Source organism: Tamandua tetradactyla, chromosome 8 (assembly GCF_023851605.1).
Source record: "Tamandua tetradactyla isolate mTamTet1 chromosome 8, mTamTet1.pri, whole genome shotgun sequence".
In the NCBI taxonomy this organism is placed as follows: Eukaryota; Metazoa; Chordata; class Mammalia; order Pilosa; family Myrmecophagidae; genus Tamandua; species Tamandua tetradactyla.
In genome coordinates this window covers 75,546,849-75,568,852 of record NC_135334.1, presented here as the reverse complement: position 1 = coordinate 75,568,852, position 22,004 = coordinate 75,546,849, and the positions used below count along the sequence as shown (strand labels likewise).

Genomic DNA, 22,004 nt, shown 5'->3' with positions numbered 1-22,004 from the left:
AGTTTGCCCTCTAAGATCAAAAAACAAGACAAGATGCCCACTGTCCTCACTATTATTCCACATCATACTGGTAGTTCTTGCCATAGCAATTAGGCAAGTTGGAAAGAAATTATCCATATACATGCAAGTTGGAAAGAAATTATCCTTATTTGCATAAAACATAATTCTATATGTAGAAAATCCTGATAAATCCACAACAAAGTTCCTAGAGGTAATAAATTCATTAAAGTGGTTGGCTACAAGTTCAACATTCCAAAGTAAGCAGTTTTTCTATACACAAGCAATGAAAAATTAGAAAATTTAAAAAAACTAAAAACCTTTAGGAACTAAAAGAATCAAATATCTAGGAATAAATGTAGCCGAGGATGTAAAGGACTTGTACACAGAAAACTACATTGTTAATGCATTGCTGATGTGTTTGGGAAATTGGAAAATATATATTTAAAGCCATGAAACTAGTTGAAATCACTAAGAAGGCAAGTATAGATTAGGAGAAAAGAACCAAGAAATAAATTCCAACATCAAAAAGTAGGGGGTGGAGAGACGGAGAACGTGGAGGAAGCGTCAGCAAAGGAAGCAGAGTGTGCAAGCATTCAAATAGAAGGAATTTCAGGACAGGGTGCTAGTCTCAATTTGAGTATTTAACATAATGTGGCAAAGAAAGAAGAATTATAAACCATGCCATTTGAGGAGTCAAATAATCTGAAAACAGAATCGGCTTTGTTTTAGGAAATGCAGATAACTAGAGACCTTGATAAAAGTAATTTGGGCAGAAGAGTGGCAGGAAAATCTTAGTTTACCTGGGTTAGAAGAGAAGGAAAAAATAATTTGTCTGCTAAATTGGCTCAATCCCTTGAGGATTTTGCTGAAAAAGACAGCAAGTAAATCTGGCAGTGGCTACAGAGTGAAGTGGAATCAAGAGAATCTGGGGGGGGGGGGGGGGGTGTTTGTTTATTTTTGTATGTGTTTGATTTTGTCTGATAAGGGAAAGATTTCAGCTTATTTTATACTAGAAGAAGATCCAGTAATCAGAAAAACCTTGAAAGGTAATAGTCATTGTTCTAGTTTACTAGCTGCCAGAATGCAACACACCAGAGAGATTGGCTTTTAATAAAAGGGGATTTATTTTGTTAGTTCTTCAGAGGAAAGGCAGCTAACTTTCCACTGAGGTTCTTTCTTACGTGGGAAGGTGCAGGATGGTCTCAGCTGGCCTTCTTTCCAGGCCTCTGGGTTCTGACAACTTTCCCCAGGGTGATTCCTTTCTGCACCTCCAAAGGCCTGGGCTGAGCTACAAGTGCTGAGATGAAGAATGCCGAGCTGCTAGGCTGTGCTACATTGTGCTATCTCACTTAAGTACCAGCCAATTAAGTCAAACATCATTCATTGCAGCAGGCACGCCTCCTAACTGACTGCAGATATAATTGGCAACAAAGTTCACGTACCATTGGCTCATGTCCACAGCAACAGAATTAGGTGCCTTCACCTGGCCAAGTTGGCAACTGAATCTAACTACCACAGTCATATTACTTAATAAGTCCTTGTACATTGCCTTCTAAGTGTTCTAGATTCCCATAGATTTAGTTACCATAACCTGAAATGCCAAATATATATTTCCAGATCTTCCCTCTAAGCTCTAGACTAGTTTATCTAACTGCCTGTTTGATATCCCCAAATATGGGTCTAACAGCTGTCTCATACCTATCATGCTTGATGGCCTCTTCCCTTTCCCTCATACCCCATATTCAATCTATCAGCAAGTGTCATTGGATCAAACTCCAAGTAAAAATCAAAATTGTCTACTCTATTTCAATCACAAGCACCTTAATTCAAGCTTCCATAATCTCTCAATCCCAACTAAAAAAAACTACCTTGTAGGTGTCCACTGTCCACCTTTTCTATATCTACTCTTTCCACAAATATCCATCGTATTATAAAGTGAAGCAAATTGCCTTAATCACATTATATATTCCCAGCCTCTAACATTTATTCAAGGTGTTGAACCTTTTCCCAAATGAAACATGAGCAATCAGTGCACTGGAAACAAAATCTTCAGACGTTTTGCAGATCACCCATCTCCTTCAGGCTTAGGCCAGTCATTTGTCTCCTAATCTGACAAGCACCCAGGATGGAAGTTTTTAAAAACTCCTCAAAGCCTTGGTTTCTTACACCAGAATAAAATCCTCTTCACACTGGGAAATATTTTTCCGTGTCATAATAACAGTTGTGCATCTGTTCTGATGAGTTCTGGGCTGTGCAGCAAACAAGCACTGTGATAGCAGATACTTACTGTTGTTCACGGGTATATTCAGTACCGAGATTATAGGTACTCTATAAATCCCTGTGAATGACCTCGCATACCTGTTGCACCTTTCTTGATCCCTCGTGAATATGCATTTTCCACAAATCCAAACCTGTTTCCTTTCTCTCTGGTTCCTCATGTCCCCGTGCTTTCCTTTGTGCTTTCTTAATGATCACTGTCAGCCCCTCCTCCCCACTCCATGACCTGCCTATTCATCTTCATATAGACAAAATAGTATCTAACTTCTTCCCCAAAGCAAAGACCATTTTTCTTATTTCTTTTGAAGTTCATGCAATATCTTCTTCTCCGTGAACCAGGATCAGAGAGTTCAGGACTTCTCCTAATCCCAAGAAACCAAGAACCTGCCCTGAATTCTTTGTCCAATCTCTAGGAGTCACTAGCTTGTGCCCAAGTCCTCTTTCCAGAGCCATGACGTCCACATTCAACCACAGTTCTTTATTTCTTTTTCTCTCCCCAAAGTGCTTAAATGGGGCCTACACACACAGAAACAACTCGGTCAATATTGGGAGCCAATTGGATATGAAAATGATAGAGTTCAAAATCAAGGTCTAGAGACAGGAAGATAGCTACACCTATGGTACTTCCTGGATGTGGCTTGTGGTAGAAGAACTTTTAAGAAAGTCTTTCTTACCTCTCCTGACAGTCTTCCTATTTCAGCCTAACTGCTGAAACAATCTTCCTAATTGGAATGGGGATGACTTTTAGGGTACATGGGAGCAATGCAAGGAGGTGTGAAGTGACAGGGATCCAAGCTGGATTAATCAGCTAAGATTTCTTGGAGGTGTGTCTTGTCTAGCATAGAATGGAGGGCAGCCCTCCTCTGTGATAGGGGGAGGATTGGAAGTCTGTAGACACAGCACTTTGTTTTGTCAAGACTCCTCCCTCCCCTATAAAGATACAAAATATAAACGATAAAAGACTTGGGGTGTTAGTTAGGGGGGAGGCTGATGCTTAAGAGCAGTGCTGGTCATTGGGAAAAACTGAGTGCCTCCATCCTCTCCTGCACACCATGCCTGTGTCACCACTTTCCTTTACTCCACACCCAGCCCTATTCACAATCGCCAATCTGAAGTACAATCCTTGGTCATTTCGGTTAGTTTCATGTAACTCCAGTGCAGCCTTCCTCTTCCTAAGATAGGAACTAGGGAAGGAGACAGCTAAGAAGGGAGCAGTCAACTTGATACTTGCAAACCTCTGCTCTTCTCCCCAAAGGCTAAGGAAACAGAAACTAATGTTCTTGAGGTGGGCCCTCAGGGGATCATGGCAGGCTCTGGCCTCTTCTTTTGGGGTTAACTCAAGAGACTCCACTGTCTCAAGACTCTTGTACCCAGGGCTTTCTACAGGCCATTCAGAAACAAAAATGCGTCCCCAAGGAGTCCTGCTTTACTCTCCAACAGCTGTGAGCACTTCAGGTGAAGCCGGCTTGCACCTTTTTTTCTGTGTGTCACCTTATTACAATCCCCTTTCCTGAAGTGTCTCCTAAGAAAAGAAGCTCGTTAGAACATATAAACTGGAGCCAACTCCTGTCTGTGACGCGCAAGACATGAGTTCCAGCATAACAAGGCAAAGGTCACCTCCTAGGTATTGATTTGCATACATGATACATACTGGCTGAAGTAAGCATTGAATTTTCACCTTGTAACCTCAGCATGTCACCTCCCTAATCCTTGGTCTGTTGCCTTAATTCTAAAGTGGGACTTAACTCCTCCTAAGTTGAGAGAATAGAAGCACTACATAAATAATTAAGAATCTATTATTAATGTGATCACGATTTTTAAAATGTCTATTGACAAATCTTCACACACATACAGTCCATACATGGTGTACAATCAATGGCTCACAGTATCACATAGTTGTGTATTCATCACCATGATCATTTTTTTTAATTTGCATCACTCCAGAAAAAGAAATTTAAAAAACTCATACATCCCCATACCCCTTATCCCTTGACCACTAGTATTTCCATCCACCCAATTTTTTTACCCCTTATTCCCCCTATTATTTATTGATTTTTTATCCATATTTTTTATTCATCTGTCCATACCCTGGAAACAGTATCAGACACAAGGTTTTTATAATCACACAGTCACATTGTAAAAGTTATATTGTTATACAACCATCTTCAAGAATCAAGGCTACTGGAACACAGCTCAACAGTTTCAGGTACTTCCTTCTAGCAACTCTAATACACCATAAGCTAAAAAGGGATATTTATATAATGCATAAGAATAACCTCCAGGATAACCTCTCAACTCTGTTTGAAATCTCTCAGCCACTGACACTTTTTTTCTCATCTCTCTTCCCCCTTCCTGTCAAGAAGGTTTTCTCAACCTCGTGATGCTGTGTTCCAGCTCATCCCAGGAATTCTGCCCCACATTGCCAGATAGATTTACACCACTGGGAGTCATGCCCCACATAAGGGGGAGGGCAGTGAGTTCACCTGCTAAGGTGGCTTAGAGAGAGGCCACATCTGAGCAATGAAAGAGGCTCTCTTGGGGTGAATCTTAAGCATAATTTTAAGTAGGCTTAACTTATCCTTTGTAGGAATAAGTTTCATAGGGGTGAATCTCAAAATCAAGGGGTCAGCCTATTGATTTGGTTTTCCCCACTGCTTGTGAGAATATCAGAAACTTTCTAAATGGAAAAGCTGAATATTTCCTCCTCTCTCCCTAGTTCCCCAAGATAAGTTAGCAAATACTTCTTTATTCACTACTCAAATTACTTTGAGATATATCGGGGCATCACACTAACCTATACAAATGAACAAAATCTCATATCCTATTCAAGGTTCGATATACTTATGGTGTTCAACTCAACTGACCATACAAGTTAAATTAGGTAATGTGCTACCCAAAATATAAATTTTGCACCAAAAAAAAAAAATCTTTCCCTTTGGTCTCACACAGAAGCTGAAGTTTCAAAATATGGATGATATCATCCTTTACCGTGTGTTCTGATCTACCCCAGTTCTATCCAGATCAACTTCATTTATATTTCTAGTCGAAGACTCATCCTTTTTCAACTTTTTAACAGTTCCTGTATAGGGTAGTGATGAATTTCATTGTTAAAAGCTCTAACTCTGAGACTCAGGGTGATCTTTATTGTTAATAATCTTCAACCATCCATAATTCATAAAGGGGGAATCTTTCTACCAACAACTAACTTAAATGCCTGATATTTTACAAAGACCTAAGAAGAAAGCAGCTTTTTACCAAGGACCCTCGTGGACTTTGCCCAAATCCTAAATACTAATTTTCAAATGTCATTGCAGAGCCCTGTATCCCAGTTACATCTACTCTTTTCAACACAGAATTATCATGGACCTAACTTTATTTTCCCTGAGTTTTTGCCCTTGGGGGGTGTTGACTCGGTACTTCCCATGATAAGATTGAGTTCCTGGTATATCGGGATAAAGTGGGATTCTTACTTAAGAACTTCTATTGGTGGCGTCTAAATTAAGCAAGCACAGCCAGGCTGAGGGGATACAGGCTATGTGAAGGGAACTTGGCCTAGAGATTAAGTGACCGAAGTCGATATCGGGGGCAGAAGCAAGGCAGAGGAACAAATTTGGGTTTGCCACCCTTTTCTATTTCCCAACCCAGCTTTAACTGTCCCCTGAGGGGGTTATCAATGCCTGAATTTTTTGCCAATTCTTCAGATAAGGACATCAGGCCTTGTAAAACTTTGGTAATAGTTCTATATGGTGTTATACTATTGGGGATAAATATATAACAACTATCCCTAACCGTAACACAAACTCCTCCCTTTTCAGCTAGCATCATGTTCTCCCATGTCATTCAGCTAGTATCATCCAACTGTTCTGCTCTTCCTTCAACTGCATCCTTGGTGTAATTGATAAATCTTTGCTGACGGATCCAATCCACATTTGTTGATGATGACCCACCAGAATAAGGATGCTTCAAATCCTGCAGCTACTTGATTCCTAGCCTTACACTCATCCAGGATTCCCCATGGTGCCCCTTTCCTGTCTAAATAAACTCAATCATCAAAGGAACCAAGTAAGCTTTTTTCTTTTTCCTTGGGTTAGAGCTTCCTCCTCCTTTTCAAATGCCAGGGTGAATGGGATGGCCAGTTGGATCAGAGCACAAGTCTCCTTCCACTTCCTGGGTAATACTGGTCAGAGGATACCCTTTCCACAATACCACCAAAGGTCTGCTTGGGGCATGGTTTATGGTGCAGAAATTTCCAGTGCTCTCTTCAGTCACATCCCATGCTTGGGCACATGAGGCCATGGTCCCAAGGTCCTAGAGCCCTTCTCCCCATCTAGTGAGACAGGTACAGTGGCCACCTGGACCAAGGTGGAACTCACAGCACTTGGGTGCTGAGCCAGATATTAGGTGCTAAAAGAGTTACATGGTTTTCATTACTTCTTGAATGGCTTTTAGAGTAGTCTTTGAAAAGTGATCTCAAATGTCTCCATATTTATAAGGTATTAACTTTTCCCACAGGGCTGACTTCTTGGATGTGAATCTGAAGCTTAGGCAGTGGAACCCTCCATAACTGTGTTAGAGTGGATCCTTTAAATAGCACAGGGTAAGATGGAATTAGACATATGAGAGATCTACTGGGGGGAAAACCCTATGAGGGGACAATAGGGATGCTGAGGAGGCTGAAAGCCATTAGATCATGATGTAGATCTGATAGAATGAGATGGAGGGAGAGAGGGAGGGAGGAAGGGAGAGAAGGATAAAGGGAGACAATGGTATTAAGTTTTATTGCATTTCTAAGAAAGTTTTGGAAGGGCTGATAGGGAGTCCTTCAGCCAAGAACACCCCCAAGAAAAGAGGATTGTCTCACAGGAATGATATACCTTAACAACTCTATATTCATTAACTGAACTGGAAGCCTTTTTAGGGAGGTGGTGCTCAGTGAAATTGCAATGGATTTCAGAGCCCAGTGGCTGAGGCTGTCAGTCAAATGTGCTCCCTGGTGTCAGATTTGAGGATGTCTTCATGGCCACCACAACTAAGTCTTGTGTTGCACAGATGTCCTTCCAAAATATGTGTACTTCCATAGCTGCCATGGGACTCTCTTGTTAATAGAAAACTTCAGAGATGGACTGTGCTGCATCCCAGAAATCTTCCTCTTAAGTTCATCCCAGAGCAATGACATATTGCTCATCCCCTCCTTCTTCTATCCAGAATTCCCCTCCCCCTCAACGATCCACTCTGCAAGTCTCAGTGGCTTTCCTGATACAGGTGATCCCAACATTCATTCTTGAGGAGAATGATGCCTTTCTCATTTCAGATGGCTAATATATACGTACACATCTACAATAGGGCAAGGGAATACCAGAAGTTGCCCATATGGATCACTTGGTTTCCACAAACACTTTTACTGTACCCATTGTGTAAAGGTAGTCCTGACAACATAACTTTTCTTCTCACCTATTGGTCATAGAGCATAGGTGTCTAAAGATTCCTGACAGAAGCCATAATTTATAATTAAGGTTCTTGCTATATCCCTTGGTAAGAGTGATCCTCCTTTGAGGACCAGAATCTCGAACCCTGCAGCACCAAGAATTGCAAGGCAAGATGAAAAAATGACTCAGTGGGTTATCAGCAATGATGGTATATGGGTTTATTTTTGCTTCATCCCTTGGTTCCTGGACCTATGTATTCTTCCTATTGGAGATTCAACACCATAAGGGGATCTCTGACTTAATGCACATATTTTATCCTGAGATACAGCCTGTATTAGGGTTCTCCAGAAAAAGAAAACCAACAGAAGATACATCTCTTAATATTTGCATATATATGAAAATATTAAATGGTATATTTTAGTAATTGGTTTATGTGACCATGGGATTGGCAAGTCCAAGTTCTTTCAGACAGGCCAAAAGTTGGAAAGCCAATGAAGGTGACACTTAATTCCCCAGGATAATCTGACTGGTTGAAGTAGATACAGGAATTCTAAATGCTGAAATCTTCAGTTCTTGATTTTAAGGGGACCAGCTGATTGGGTGAGGTGACTCTTCTCATTACTGAAAACAATCTCCTTTGATTGAATTTATGGCTGATGAGATCTACAATTGACTAGAGACAAATCCATCAACAAGAGTCCCGCCGATGCTTACTTAATCAAATAAATGGACACCATAATCTAGCCAAGTTGACACACATTGACCATCACAGTATCCTACTTTGTGAATGTCTGAGCTGCTACTCATCTGTGCTTTCATAAGGCTGTGCCAGTATTTTGTAAGGTCAGTTGTTTCTGACTGATAAGGTATGATACTACCAATGGATCCCATGGTCATGAGCTCTATCCTGCACAGCCCTCACTGTATGACTATCTACTATAGATGACCCAGCCAAGCTTCAAAATACCAGCTTACCTGGAGTTCTCTAAATTCTGTACTGCATCTTTTCCCACCAATGGTCTCTCAAACACATGAGCCTGCCAGGTCCTAAGGCCTAAGTTGCAGGACTGGTTGTACTGCAGCCTGGACTTGCTACAGTCTTTCCTGATCATAGGCTGCCAAAAACTGAAAACCTTTCAAATCTCTTGTATGTGGACCAAAGCAGTATTTGTAAGTGAACAATATGTTATCTCCAAAACCAAAAGAGTTCTTTCAGGCATTGTGCTTTCTTTTTTTGGTTAAGGATGAAAGATGACTTCTCTAACTTTGGCGGGGACATCCAGATGTAGCCCTGACGATCAGACCCCTAAAAAATTCCTTGAAATTGCAGTTCCATGAATTTCTTAGGCTTTGTCTCCCACCATCTGAAGTTCATGTGTCTAAGGTCTCCAGTTCACGAAGTACCTCTTGCTCATTTTGTCCAATCAACACAATGTCACTGATGTATCCATATAACATTGTGCGGGGTGCTCAGGAAGTCCAGATCTCTTAGGGCTATATCGTGGCAGAGTGCAGGAGAATTAACATGATCCTGAGGCAAACTGGATGATAATTGTCCATTCCCTGTGAATATAAATATTCAGACCCTTTTTATAACTGCAATAGAAAATAATGCATCTGTTATACTCTACCATGTACCCCAGAATGCATTGTATATTACCTCACAGGCCAGGAACCTATATAGTGATTATTCCAACTACTCAGCAACTGTAGAAATGACCACTGGTAGGTCTGTGGGACCAGGATCCATTGAGAACTGGACTTTCTCCAGGACTCCACTCAATACCTGGCTCCAGCCATCCCCTATTGTAACAGCGGGACTGTGAGTACACTTTATTTCTGGGTGTCAATATCAATTCAAATTCTGTGTTCAATAATCTTATATGTCTAGGGATTCTTCTGTTCCTAGTATGCAGTTACCTGCTTAATTGGCCACAGGTACCTTTTACAGAAGGGTAGAGGGATGATCATAATGTATAATAGGTATGGTCTTTCAGGACCCTTTCACTTAGGGATCCAGGTACCCTTGTCAATGAGTTCTAGATCTCAAAATTTGCACAGGTGTTTGAACAGAGCAAGAAATTGTGACTTTAATTGAGTGACTAACCTCAGCCTTCTGATCCCCAATTCTTGCCTTTTCTTGTTAACTGAAGCTTATTGGCCATCCATCTGTTTTGTCCCTTGGAACACAGTGTTCTCAGTTACTTATGTTACGTAAGTATCTATTTTCTGGTTAGGTGACTGACTTAATTCTTCCTGACTGCATCCAGATTTCAGGATTTTAAAGCTTAAAATATATGAAGATTAGAATGGAGTGAATATGACAGTCCATGACCACTCTGATAAACTGTACAATCTTTGGAGGATGAAAACCAGACTTACTCATCTGCTATCCTGAAGCCCGGAGGAAGAATGCTATCAATTGAGTCCTATTCTGTGATTCACTACAGTAGACTCTCCCTGAGAATATCTAAATGTCCATGCTGAAGGAGAAGAGCAAGCTCACATCTACTAGGATTTTCAACCAATAGTTAAGCAATATTTTAAAATCGTTTTAGAGTTAATCCTGAGCCCTTGGATCTTCACCCTTTCTCACCTCTTCATAGAGAGGGTCCTGGGAGCTAGTGATCATATACTTGGCACTGACATTAAACATCTTCCACAGGTCCCCAGCCATGACCAGGATGAGCAAAAGAGGAATTTCCTGGGGTGGTTTTTTTCATTCATAGAAGAGCACTTGACTCCTCCAAACTCGGACATAGGGTTAAGGAAACCGTCATGGAGAAATGAGATTGAGGTTGGAAATCATATGAAGAAGAAATATAAACATAATGGGAACCCTAATGATCACACATTCAAGATATCACAGTATCTTTCCAAAAGTGGGGCAATTTCCATCAATAGGAATAGCCAAAGCAAAACTGGAAGTCACTTTTTCTTGTCATGTGGTCCTCTTTTCTCTGTACTTGACTTTCTTCTTATATCATGCCCAAATGATATAACTTGTTGTATACCTTTTAGCCTAGTGTACTTAACACCTTCCTGCCTGCTTAGTATATGTAAGAGAGAAATCCTAATAGCTGAAAGGTCCCTGTAAGCCTTGGTTCCTAGATTAATTCCCTATTGAAAGTTTTGCTCTGAGAATAAGAATGTATTTGCAACCAACTTAGCTTAAATAGAGCTCTACTCTTTGTCATTCCTCTGTGAAGGAAAGATAAATGCAAGTAGCTTGCTATATTGATCTCTGCACTCAGTTTTGAGAACAATAGATACAGCTAACATCCGTTGAATTGATTACTGCAAATGTCCAAAAATTGGAACTCAGAACTTGTGAGGAGAGGCCTTTTGGTCCTTTTTCACAACTGAGGAAAATGAAGGTCAGGGAGATTAGGAAGTCTAAAGGTAAAAATTTTTCAAGAGTGGGTTTAATTACTGGCTTTACCTCTTCTGAGCTAAGTAACTCTGGGCAATTCTCTTATCATTTTTGAGAACTTCAGTTTCCTCATCTTCAAAATGGGTTTAGTCCTTACTACCTTTATAGTATATGGTTGTGAAAATTAAATTACATCATTGGCTTTCAATCAACAGTAACTAAGTGCTTTATTTAAGCCATTTTCTAGATGTTGAGCTAATATCTAATCGAAGTAGAGTTGATGTTATTTTCTCTAAGTTCTAGAATTTGTAACTTTACCTTAATTTTGAGCTGATCCATTTTAAGAGCACAGCACTTCATGAGCAGGGATCCTACAGATGGATCAGGGTTCAGGGAGAGTTTCTGTGAGGAGGGAGGATTTTTCTTTCCATGGAGCCCTCACATGCTTCAGGCCACTTGATGAGAGCAGGCCTGCAGGGAAAACAGGGTCAGTGCTGGAACATGGTCATCCTTTTTTTTTCCAAACACTTTTTGTGAAATATAACATGCAGAAAAGTGATGTTGCAAAGCATAGTTTAACAAGTAGCTATAGAGCAAATCGCAAAGTATGGTATGGGTTACAGTTCCACAACTTCAGGTATTTCCTTCTAGCTGCTCTATTACATAGAGACTAACAAGAAATATCAATAGAGTGATTTAGTAGTCACAATAATTTAAATCCTATGTTCTCTCTCTGTTACAACCCCTCCCTCATGTGATCCTTTTCCCAATCTTGAGGGATATTTGGGTAGTGACCGTTCTAACTTCATGTCGAAAAGAAATGTGAACATTATGGGATGGGGGATGCAACTGCTAATAGTTTAATTTAGAAAGAGCTTTTGTTGTGGCTAAGGTTGTTTTGATTAAACTACCTGGTTTTTAGGACTTTAAGTATGCATAGAAAAATGACTTCTTAGTAGAAAGTATTAATATATAAAACTAATGTATTACCCCATGCACTTCCCCAACAAACAAGCAAGCAAACAACAAATGAAAAAACAAAAAATTCAAATGGTGCTGCACTAATGGGATACTCACATGGAAAAAGAATGAAATGTGACCCCTGCCATATAGCATACAAAGAAAAAAAATTGCATTACAAACTCCAACCAAAGTATTTGAGCTAGGCAGCTTAAGTATCTTACACAGCTTATGAAACAAGGGTGCTCGATCCTAGTTCCTCACATGTAAAATGTAGAAAAATAATGCCCATCTCACAGGATGGCAGGATGTTTTTAAAAATCACATGACTATTTCTATCTAGGTAGATGAATAGGCACATATACTCCAGTATTACCTGTTATTTGTTTTACTGATGTTTTTGTCATTCCTGATTTACCTTCCTTACAACTCAAATATCCTTTACTAAAAAGGATTAGATAAATCTAACTTCTTAATAAGTTTTATAGTCTTCCACCCTCTGATTTAGAGATAGATACTCTTTCTTTGCATTTCTTTGGAACTATAAAACTCGGCGACCGCAGGAACTATAAAATTTGGAGTCAGAGCAGACCTCAGACTGCTTGATGTTCTCAATTGAAGAAGCAGTCAAACATAAATACTTTTGTCTCCATGTGTTTATTTGAGGGGGAAGGAAAAACAGCAGTCATCTGCTCTTAGCCTCTATGTGGAGGATTCTTAGAAGCCTTTCTCGGATCTGCCTGGCGCGGACAGCATAAACAATGGGATTGAGGACGGGAGGAATGAGGAGATAGAAGTTGGCTAGCAAGGTGTGGACTGGAGGAGGAACATGGTGACCAAATCGGTGAATGAGAGAAGAGACAGCAATGGGAACATAGAATATCAGGATGGCACAGATGTGAGAACTGCATGTGCCCAAGGTTTTAAGCCTGGCCTCAGGACTGGCCAGTCCCAGCACAGCCCTGAAAATCATCACATAGGAGGCAGCAATAGCCAGTGAGTCCAAGATCAGCACCAGAAACCCAATGGTCAACCCATAGACATTATTGATCCTGCTGTCGCCACATGCCAAGGTGACCACAGCCATATGCTCACAATAGGAGTGGGAGATTACGTGGGCTCTGTAAAGGGGCAGCCGCAGGCGAATCAGCAGAGGCAGGGGCCCAATGTAGAGTACCCCTCGGAAGAGGGCAGCAAGTCCCAAATGACAAACCACTCTATGAGTGAGCACCAAGGTATGGCGTAGTGGATCACAGATGGCCACGTAGCGATCAAAAGCCATGGCGAAGAAGATACCCGATTCAACAGTGGCAAAGCAGTGTATGAGGAACATCTGGGCCAAGCAGGCATCCAGGCTGATCTCACTGGCACCAAACCAGAAGATTCCCAGCAGTTTAGGCATGGTGGAGGTTGACAGGATCAAGTCGATGACGGCCAACATGCACAGGAAGAAGTACATGGGCTGGTGCAGACTGCGTTCTACTCTTATCATAGCCAGGATGGTCACATTCCCCAGGACAGCCACCAGGTACATGGAGCCAAAGGGGATGGAGAGCCAAATGTGCAGGGACTCCAGCCCTGGGATGCCAGTGAGCCAGAAGGAGCTGGGTACCAAGCAGATGTTATAAGAAGTGAGCATGGCTATTCACAAATGAACATCATCACTTTGGCCCCAAAAGACAGCAGAACTTGTCTGAAATAAAAGACACTGAATAAAGGATCACTGAATAGATATGTTATGCAATTCTTATTTTTATAGCAGAAACTTTCTTATTACTATCTTGTAATACCCATGCTTCTACCAAGCATAAACTGAAATAGTTGAATGAGTGTATTAGTATCTTTTTGCAGCATGAGCTTCAAGGAATAAATTCTTAAATTATTGAACTAACTTGAGGCAGACGGTACCTACTCAGTTATCTCTGCAAATAGGCTTCTAGGGGCTCTCAAGATCATATTGGAAGGTTTTACTGAATGAGGGCACCTTGAAAGAAGAGGATACCTATTGGACCTGAGGGATACAGGGACAAAACAATTACTGAGGGCTACATATACTCCCTAGTACATCAAGGCTTATGCTTCAGGTGAGCCTTGGCCATTGGAAAAAATGAAGTAATGTTTAAGATGCAGGCTAAAAACACAAGGCAGAGCAGGGGCGAGTGATGGAACATCTGGAGTATAAAATCAAGGTGATTACTGAAAGGCAAAAGCTGACTGTTGGAGTTAAATTTGTGTGTCTGAGGCCCAAAGGCAGTGTCTTGTAAGAGCTTTCACCCCTCCTGACGGCTGAATATAGGGGTGTGATTCTAGAAGCTGGAGAGGATTATTCCCAGGAGAAAAGATATATTTACTGCAGAGTGGTATGAAACCTCAGATACGAATGTTTGGCCAAAGGAAAATGTCCTAGCTTACTCAGGGTCCGGAGAGATTGGCTAGAAGAGTAACTGGATGGAAGGGAGATGCACAGTCAAAGAAAAGACATGGAATCAGACTTTTGGTTTTTTTTAGGATCTAAAGAACCATAGTAGCATGTGTTACATGTGTATATTAGTAGAATGTAAAGGAAGCTAGGAGCATGTAAGATTTGTCTTCTAAATCTGAAGCCTGTTTAGGTTGACTATAGCACAGAGGTCTGTAGTCTAGAGTCTAGAATTTTCATATCTGGTTTCAGATCCTGGCAGTGGGAGTATATACAAGTTACCCCATTATCTAAATACAGCCTCATTCACACACACTTTTAAAAATCACATGTGGCTTAGACATAGTTATAAGATTTAAATGAGGTAATGCAGTATCTGACACTTAATAAGCACTGTTAGCTCTTCTTATTCAATTGTTGAGGCTACTAAAGAAATCAGCACAACAAAAAAGTTCATTAAATTTCAAATAACTTGGAAATATCTTTCTCTCCAGGGAGCCTTGGTGCTGGGAGGATAACTGTCTAGGTAAGCTTGCTTTAGTGGCTTTACCCACAGAAGTTCTCATGAGCCCAGCTTCTGATCCAGCTTAACATTCTCACAAATGGCTACAAATGGTCAGAAAGATTGTTAGTAGTGGCTGCAGAAAGGGAAGATGGAAAGGTCAGTTTATCAGTGCTGGAAAGGAGAGGAGTCCACAGGAACCAGCCTGTGACTGAAGTGACCAGGTCAGGGAGTATGGAAGGCTTTGCTGGTAAGAGCCTCGTTTGGCTTCCTTCCTCTATGTGCTGGTTATTCCATTTGCCCCCTCCTGATCCCTGCTCTCTGCCCCTGCAAGGTGACTATATGGGCTGCAGGGTCACCCAGATTTCCTGCTCTCTGATTTTCAGATGGGTTCAGCCAATCCAAGGCACCAGGAAGAGATAAAAGGGTGGGACGAAAGAGATCTGGCATTTTCCCCCAGTTCTTCTACTTCTAGGCATATTTGTCAGTGCTTCTTTCTCCTACCAAGGGCCACATTTCCTGAGGAAAACCCCTCTTCATATTCTGGTAACTGTGCCTTCCCTTTCCTGGTCAGGCCTAGGGTAGGTTACAGCTGCTTGCTAATGTTAGTCCTGAGTGCTTCGTCATCCTTTGTTGGTTTCTTTAACCCTGCCCACATCTCTGTAGGTACTCTCCCTCCTTTAAAGCTCTTCAATCTTCCTTCTGTGCCACTTATTCATTTATGGATATATTACACAGGGGCCCAGCAGTTTATAATCTTTACCCAATATTGTTGTTCGCCTAGCTGATTGCTTCCCCAGCCCACATACTTCAAAGGACACATCATTTGAAAGTTGACAACCACACAGACTTGATTTAAAGACAAAAGAGCTAAAAACTTCATGGCAATCAAGAGTTTATTTTCCTTGATTTTTTGGATTTATAATGGGGGGGATTGTCTACTTCAGCCCCTATCTCTAATCAAATGGCTTTCATAATTTTAGGAAGGGGTTTACCAAGCAAAGGTATCATTGAGTAATCATGTGGAGAAAAATAGTTTTGCTTTCTTCCAGAAAAAGCAGTGTCCTTGAATGGAGATCAGTAGGACTTTATTTCAAAGGAAGAATAACACTTATCAAACTTACTGTGAAAGTAGGACTTGCTGAGTGAAGCTTTTTCCTGCTTCCATGAATTCCCGTGTTAATTCTCATCTATTAGCTTCCTTACTGTTTTCCTTTGCCATGCCATCTGAAGCCCACCACTAATGCCCTGTGGGCAATTGTTCCCTTCTGGATTTGGACATCCAAGTCATGTTGTTGGAGGGACTCACAGGTCCAAATACACAGGTAAAAATAAATACCATATTTGAAATGGGTGGGTGTTATATATATATGTACGTGTGTGTGTGTGTGTATATATATAAATATAGAGAGAAGTGATTTCTCTTGAAAGCAAGCAGGCCTCCAATACATCACAGATCTTGTTAGGTCCAAGTAAAATGTCCTTGTTCCTCTGTACTGGCCTAGATCTCCAGAGAAAGTTGATTTGCTTTGATGGGTTGAGCCTTGGGTCATTTTTGCTGTTCCTCACCTCCTTTCCCTCAGGTCCTAAGACTGTGAGATGGTCTCCTTGACATATGCCTCCTTATTTGGAGGCAGCCCTCACATCTTAAATACAAAGGAAGAAAGCTGCTGCAGCTGCTGTTCAGGGGTAGTATGAGGGCATGTAAGAATTCACTGCAAGAAAACAATTTGTCTGAACTTCCTAACCCAATACATATGTCATGGCCAACCATAGCTTTGACCATTCCTCTTCCCCAACCGCATGATCTCTCCTGGGACTGGAATGCTACACTGTCTCCCTGCCTTCCTGATTGGATTAATCCTTACTCATCTATCTTGCCAAGTTTAGATATCAACTTCTTAGAAAAAGTCTGCCTTGATCCTTAGTCTGTTTTCAGCAGCCTGTCTCTGGATGCACTCACACTGTGCTCAGAGCTTCTGCTTCTACATGCACATGCATATTTCCCCAAACAGATGTACTTTCCCTAAGGGTAGGGATCATACCTGACTTGTGCCCTATAGTAAGCCCTGTGCTCGACACAGTTACCTTGGCACTGGGGGGTCTGGTACTGGCATTATTGAGTTATTGGCTCTGTATCCTTCTTGATGTGTGATTCTCCACCCTAAATTCCCTTCCAACTGAATTCCTTCCCTCAGAGATTGTCTTGGAGACTTTTAGAGGACTGGAATCTAATAAGGGCTCCCCCAGGTCAAGGCCTGAGGTCCAAAGCCTGTTCACCCTTATAGGTGGAGACTCCTCCTTATGATTCCTTTTGCTTTTCTAGATTCCCCTTCATAGTCTTACCTGAGCTTGGTAGTATCAGAGAGCAAGAAATTGGGGCACTGAAAATATCTCTGAGGCCTGGCACTTATAAGTATTCTGCTCAGAGGTCTAGGCAATTCCACCTGGACTCTCCATATCTCTATTGCCCTTAACATAAGGAAAATAGCAGGCTTCGTCCCTAAAGAATGGGAATAGAATCTAAATCTGAGCACATCTTTCTCTGTCATGTCAAGGTTCATCCAGAGGGGCCCAAGGGAAGGGCAGAACTTTGAATCGTGATCCCTGGGGCCAAGGTACTGCTCTTTTTCATTATATCTGCCCTCCCTGGACTTTGTGGCTATTTGGGGGACACCAGGTAGAAATTAGGCTTACCTGGGGGAGGGATGAATAAACCTCTTGGGCTCAGATACCATAGGTTGCACCTCAGCCTGGCTATAAATCTCTAAAAAAGTTAATCTCCTTACAGCATTTGGAGGTGATGATAGGATCCTGAATTAACTTTAAAACAAACCAAAGGCTATCCCATAAAAATTAGGTACTGCTGACTCTTTTCTACTCTAGTTTATATTATAATGGAAGGACTCCATGGACTTGTGGGTGGAATAGTGCAACTCCTTTGCATATTTACACATTTCTGAACTCTAATCCTTTCCCAAGCTCACATCTTATTCCTTAGGAAGAAAAGAAAAACAAGGATTTACATTTTATCTCTTGGTGTATCCTAATGGGATGCTCATGTGTCAATGGGACATCAGACTTCAGGACATAAGACACGGTCTTTGGAACTCCCAAAGTTTGGTTTTGCAAGCCCACTTAACTTATTCACTGTGTTACCCTGAGCCTGGTATTTCTTCTCTATTAGTATCTTCAAATGTAAAATGGAGATAATACCTATTTCTTTAGATAAATAGCTGGTATTATAACTTTGATACTTCAATATATCAAAGTGCTAGTAGAAAGACAAACAAACTAGATGCTTAAGAAACAGCATCATTATCACAATTATTGCTGTTTCTCTGTGGCCTCAGAGCGGTTAACTCTGAACTTAAATTGGTTTACTCTGACCTTAATTTCCTCCTTCAGGCCAGGAGCTAAACTCAGAGGTGGGGCTAAGGCAGTAAAATAAATATAGGAAGGATCTCCTTTTATCCTCCACTTATCTTTTAGCTGAGCCTTATTCTCTGGAATCTCAGGAGAAGCTGAAAACTTCCAGAAGTTTGCTATTGTGGATAGAACTTCTGGTAGTTACCAAAATATACAGGGTCCTTTCTTGCTACCATTGCTATTGTGGAGGCACACACTATACCTTCAGCCAAGTGAACAAAGGCAGAAAGGCCATTCCATAGAGATTCATATCTAGCTTTTTTGGGGGGGATGGGGAGGCGCATGGTCTGGGAATCGAACCCAGGTCTTCCTCATGGAAGGCAAGCATTCACCACTGAACCACCCATGCACCCTCCTATCTAACTTTTGAAACTAGGTTTCAAAAGCCTCTAGTTGAAGACCTTTGATTAACTTCATCTGTGATAAACCTAGGATTTAATAGGTGAGGTGTCTTTTTTTCTTTTGTACCTGGTAGCTTTGCATGTTTGAAATAAAATGATGCAGGATTTTATTGAATATTTAACAATCATGTGGTTTAAGGTGATAGGCCTTTCTTCATAATATCTTGAATTTATGGACCAACCCCTAAGACAAACTTAATCCATTTTTTTTTCAACTACTGGAGGCAGTCATCTGTGATGTACAGAATAACATTAAAGGATTAACTGTCCCAGTTGGAGAATACATTTTTTAATAAATATATATAAAAAAAACTATAGTAAATTAGAGAGGATGTATATTCAGCCTTGGAAGCTCTGTCAGTGCCCATTCTAATACTGTCCAGGAATGGGTACCCTGGCCTAAAGATGACACCAATGGCAAACTGGATCCCACAACTTAGATGAAACCATCCTGATTGGTATCATTAAACATTTTAATCCTTCATGTGGATCCTTTTGGTCAGCTTTTTTCCTCCAAACAGCCTTGTTGCTACAATCTGACTTCTCATATAGATCAATCAGAGGTAAAGAAAAGGGCTGCCAGTCAGCCTTCTCTTGTGGCTGAGATTGTTCTATTTCTATTTATAAATTGAATATTGGATTTCTGGTTTACCTTTCACAGTGTTTGATAAGTGTTATTCTTCCTTTGAAATAATTCATTTTTCAAGTGTTACGCTAGCAATAGCAGAGTGCTGAGCTAGCTGGAAACAGAATTGGAGTATATGAAAATGTTTAAGTGACTTGTATATATTATCTCTGAAGTTTAAGGATTAATTTTTTCATCCATAAAATGGGAATATAGATGCTCAGGGTAGGTAAAGCATTTTTCCCCGAAGCCTCCTAGCTTGTAAGCAATAGAGCCATGATCTGGATTTTGAAATCAGATAAACCTGAACCTATATTCTTTCTTATGAGGGAAGTGGTATAAGATCATGGATGTAGACCCACATCTCCCTTACTCTGAATGCCAGTCCTGATGCTACTAGAAGTGTCTTTGACCACGTTTCCCCTAAACCTCCATTTTCCTTTCCTCACTCAGTCTGTGATACTCGTCCCTGATCCTCACTCTTTCCCTGAGTTTTACTACATCCTGCCTTCCCATCCTGAACTCAACGTCTCTCTCATTCCACCCATAAACTTCATCTCTGAGCACCCCTTGCCCTCCCTGAGACTGGACCATTGAGAGTCTGTTGTTTTCTATTTTTTTCAAGCACATGGCATGTTTCTGTGACAGCCTGGAGAAATTGTGGATACACAGCTAAATGAAAGAATGCCCTCGGGATATCTATCCTCAACTGTATTCTGAGACTTGGCTGGTTACTACTTAGATAACCCAGAAAATGTAGGTGTTCAACTCGGCAAACATTGGTTGGTCTGACCCCAATTAATATAAAAATACTTTGATCCCTCTAATTTCCCACTCATTGAATAAAATCCCTACCCAACACCACCAACAACTTTATTATCTCATTATCTTATCCCCTCACTGCCTCTGGCTTTCCAGTCCTCCCTTCTTCTCCTCTGTTATTTATTATCAAAACAACCATCTGTGATAAGAACTTTTATAATCTCTACTTTTCAGATTAGAAAATTGAGGCACACAGAGGCTATGTGCCAAAGATTTACACAGCTAATGATTAGAAGCAAATGTGTTGAATTCAGATTCCCCAAGTTTAAATTCTATATCATCCTTGTGCTAAGTATATTGTAGCCGCGATTTTTTTGGAACTCTTGTGCTATGTGAATAAATACTCTTAACAAGTAAAATTTTTGAATAATCGTCTCTGATTTTTTAACTTATAACTGCAAATGGGTAAATAGTGGCTCTTCCTGAAAAAGGAAGAGTCTAATCCTCATTAAAGATGGCAGATCATTATCCCCTTTCCTATGTACCCCAAAGCAAAGAAGGCACATTTGGAGTTACCCTTTACCTCTTCGACATTATTTTCTATCCTTATCAAAAGCTCATGACTGGGTGGTATAATCTACAAACAAATGAAGTTATCACCATCCAGGAGTCAGTGCTATATAAAGGCATCTGACAAAATGTGAGAAGAGACCATGTCCGTGTCCTCCCACTCTACTCATCCATTTTCACATCTTATGAGATTCCACTATATAGCACTGACTCTGAATCTTAGTGCATTTAACATTAAAAGGGAATTAGCCATAACAGCAAGTATACACACACCATCTCAGAAATGAGAAGTACCCATTTGTTAGCCTCTCCTTCACCAATACTTGACTTTTCTACCCATTAATGAACTTTCAAATTCATTCACTTCCTGTTGTTTCTAGTACTGTTTTCTAGGGTTAGTCATTGAAAAGTGCTCATCTGGATTGTGCAGCAGGCTTTTAGCTGGTGCTTCAGGTCATTACCTATTCTTTCTGCCTCCACTTTTTCATTTTAGAAAAATAACTCTGTCTCTATGATGGAGAATGGAGAAAATCTGTCCTGCTTAAACTTCTCATTGCTTTCCTAACTTCCTACTATGAATTTAGGTCCTTCATGTGTTGGTGATGCCTACCTCTTATCCCCATGTTAACCTTGGTCCTCTATGAAGCAGACTCCAAGTGAGGTTATATGTGCAACAGATTTACTGAAGGAGAGGAAAGGGAAGTAGTCTGGGAGATCATTCACACTAAATACTACGGTGCAGGTTTGACACCTGTGAAAGGCAAGAAAAGGAAGAATTGGGTAAAAAGAACTTCAGGCCACACACAGTTTTAAGAATATATCACCCAGGTTAATGGGGAGTCCTTGAGAAAAGCTTACCTATTAGAGAAATTCCTCATCAGGCAAGAATAGACTGGTCCTAGTAACTCCACCACATTCAATCATTGGCTGGTAGCAGCCCTGGGAAGTGTGGGCTTGGTTTGAATGCTGCAGTCAACCCAAAGGTGAGGCAACTGGGACTGTCAGTCAACTCCACTCTGTAAGTGGATCTTTGAAAGAATATTTATTCAGTACTTTCATAGTCACCACACCCCCTCTTCCCCAGGCTTTCCATACTTACTGGACTACTGGAGTTCTTAATGTCTACCTTCATTCATGTTCATCCCTCCACCTAGGGTTTCCCCCATTTCATTTTATCCTGTCCCCCAACACAGTCTGGAAAACTCCTACCCATCCTTTATGTCTCTGATTAAATATCATTTCTTGTCACTTCTTGTTTGG

The 22,004-nt window shown here is 40.9% G+C and overlaps 1 protein-coding gene and 1 long non-coding RNA gene across 2 annotated transcripts in view; both read right to left on the bottom strand.

The window, feature by feature from the left end:
• Positions 1 to 11,400: 11,400 nt before the first annotated feature.
• The window catches only part of LOC143643483 (uncharacterized), a 46,355-nt gene continuing 35,751 nt past the window's right edge, over positions 11,401 to 22,004 (bottom strand). The window contains exon 7 of the long non-coding RNA XR_013156295.1: positions 11,401 to 11,547. This is a non-coding gene — a long non-coding RNA (uncharacterized LOC143643483). The remainder of the gene's footprint in view (positions 11,548 to 22,004) is intronic.
• OR52M1 (olfactory receptor family 52 subfamily M member 1) lies at positions 12,722 to 13,675 on the bottom strand. The gene has a single exon (XM_077112106.1). It carries the CDS (start codon positions 13,673 to 13,675, stop codon positions 12,722 to 12,724), a length of 954 nt encoding a protein of 317 aa, XP_076968221.1.

Coding starts and splice junctions, on each gene's coding strand:
- OR52M1 (XM_077112106.1), bottom strand. CDS start 13,675: ATGCTCACTTCTTATAACATCTGCTTGGTACCCAGCTCCTTCTGGCTC.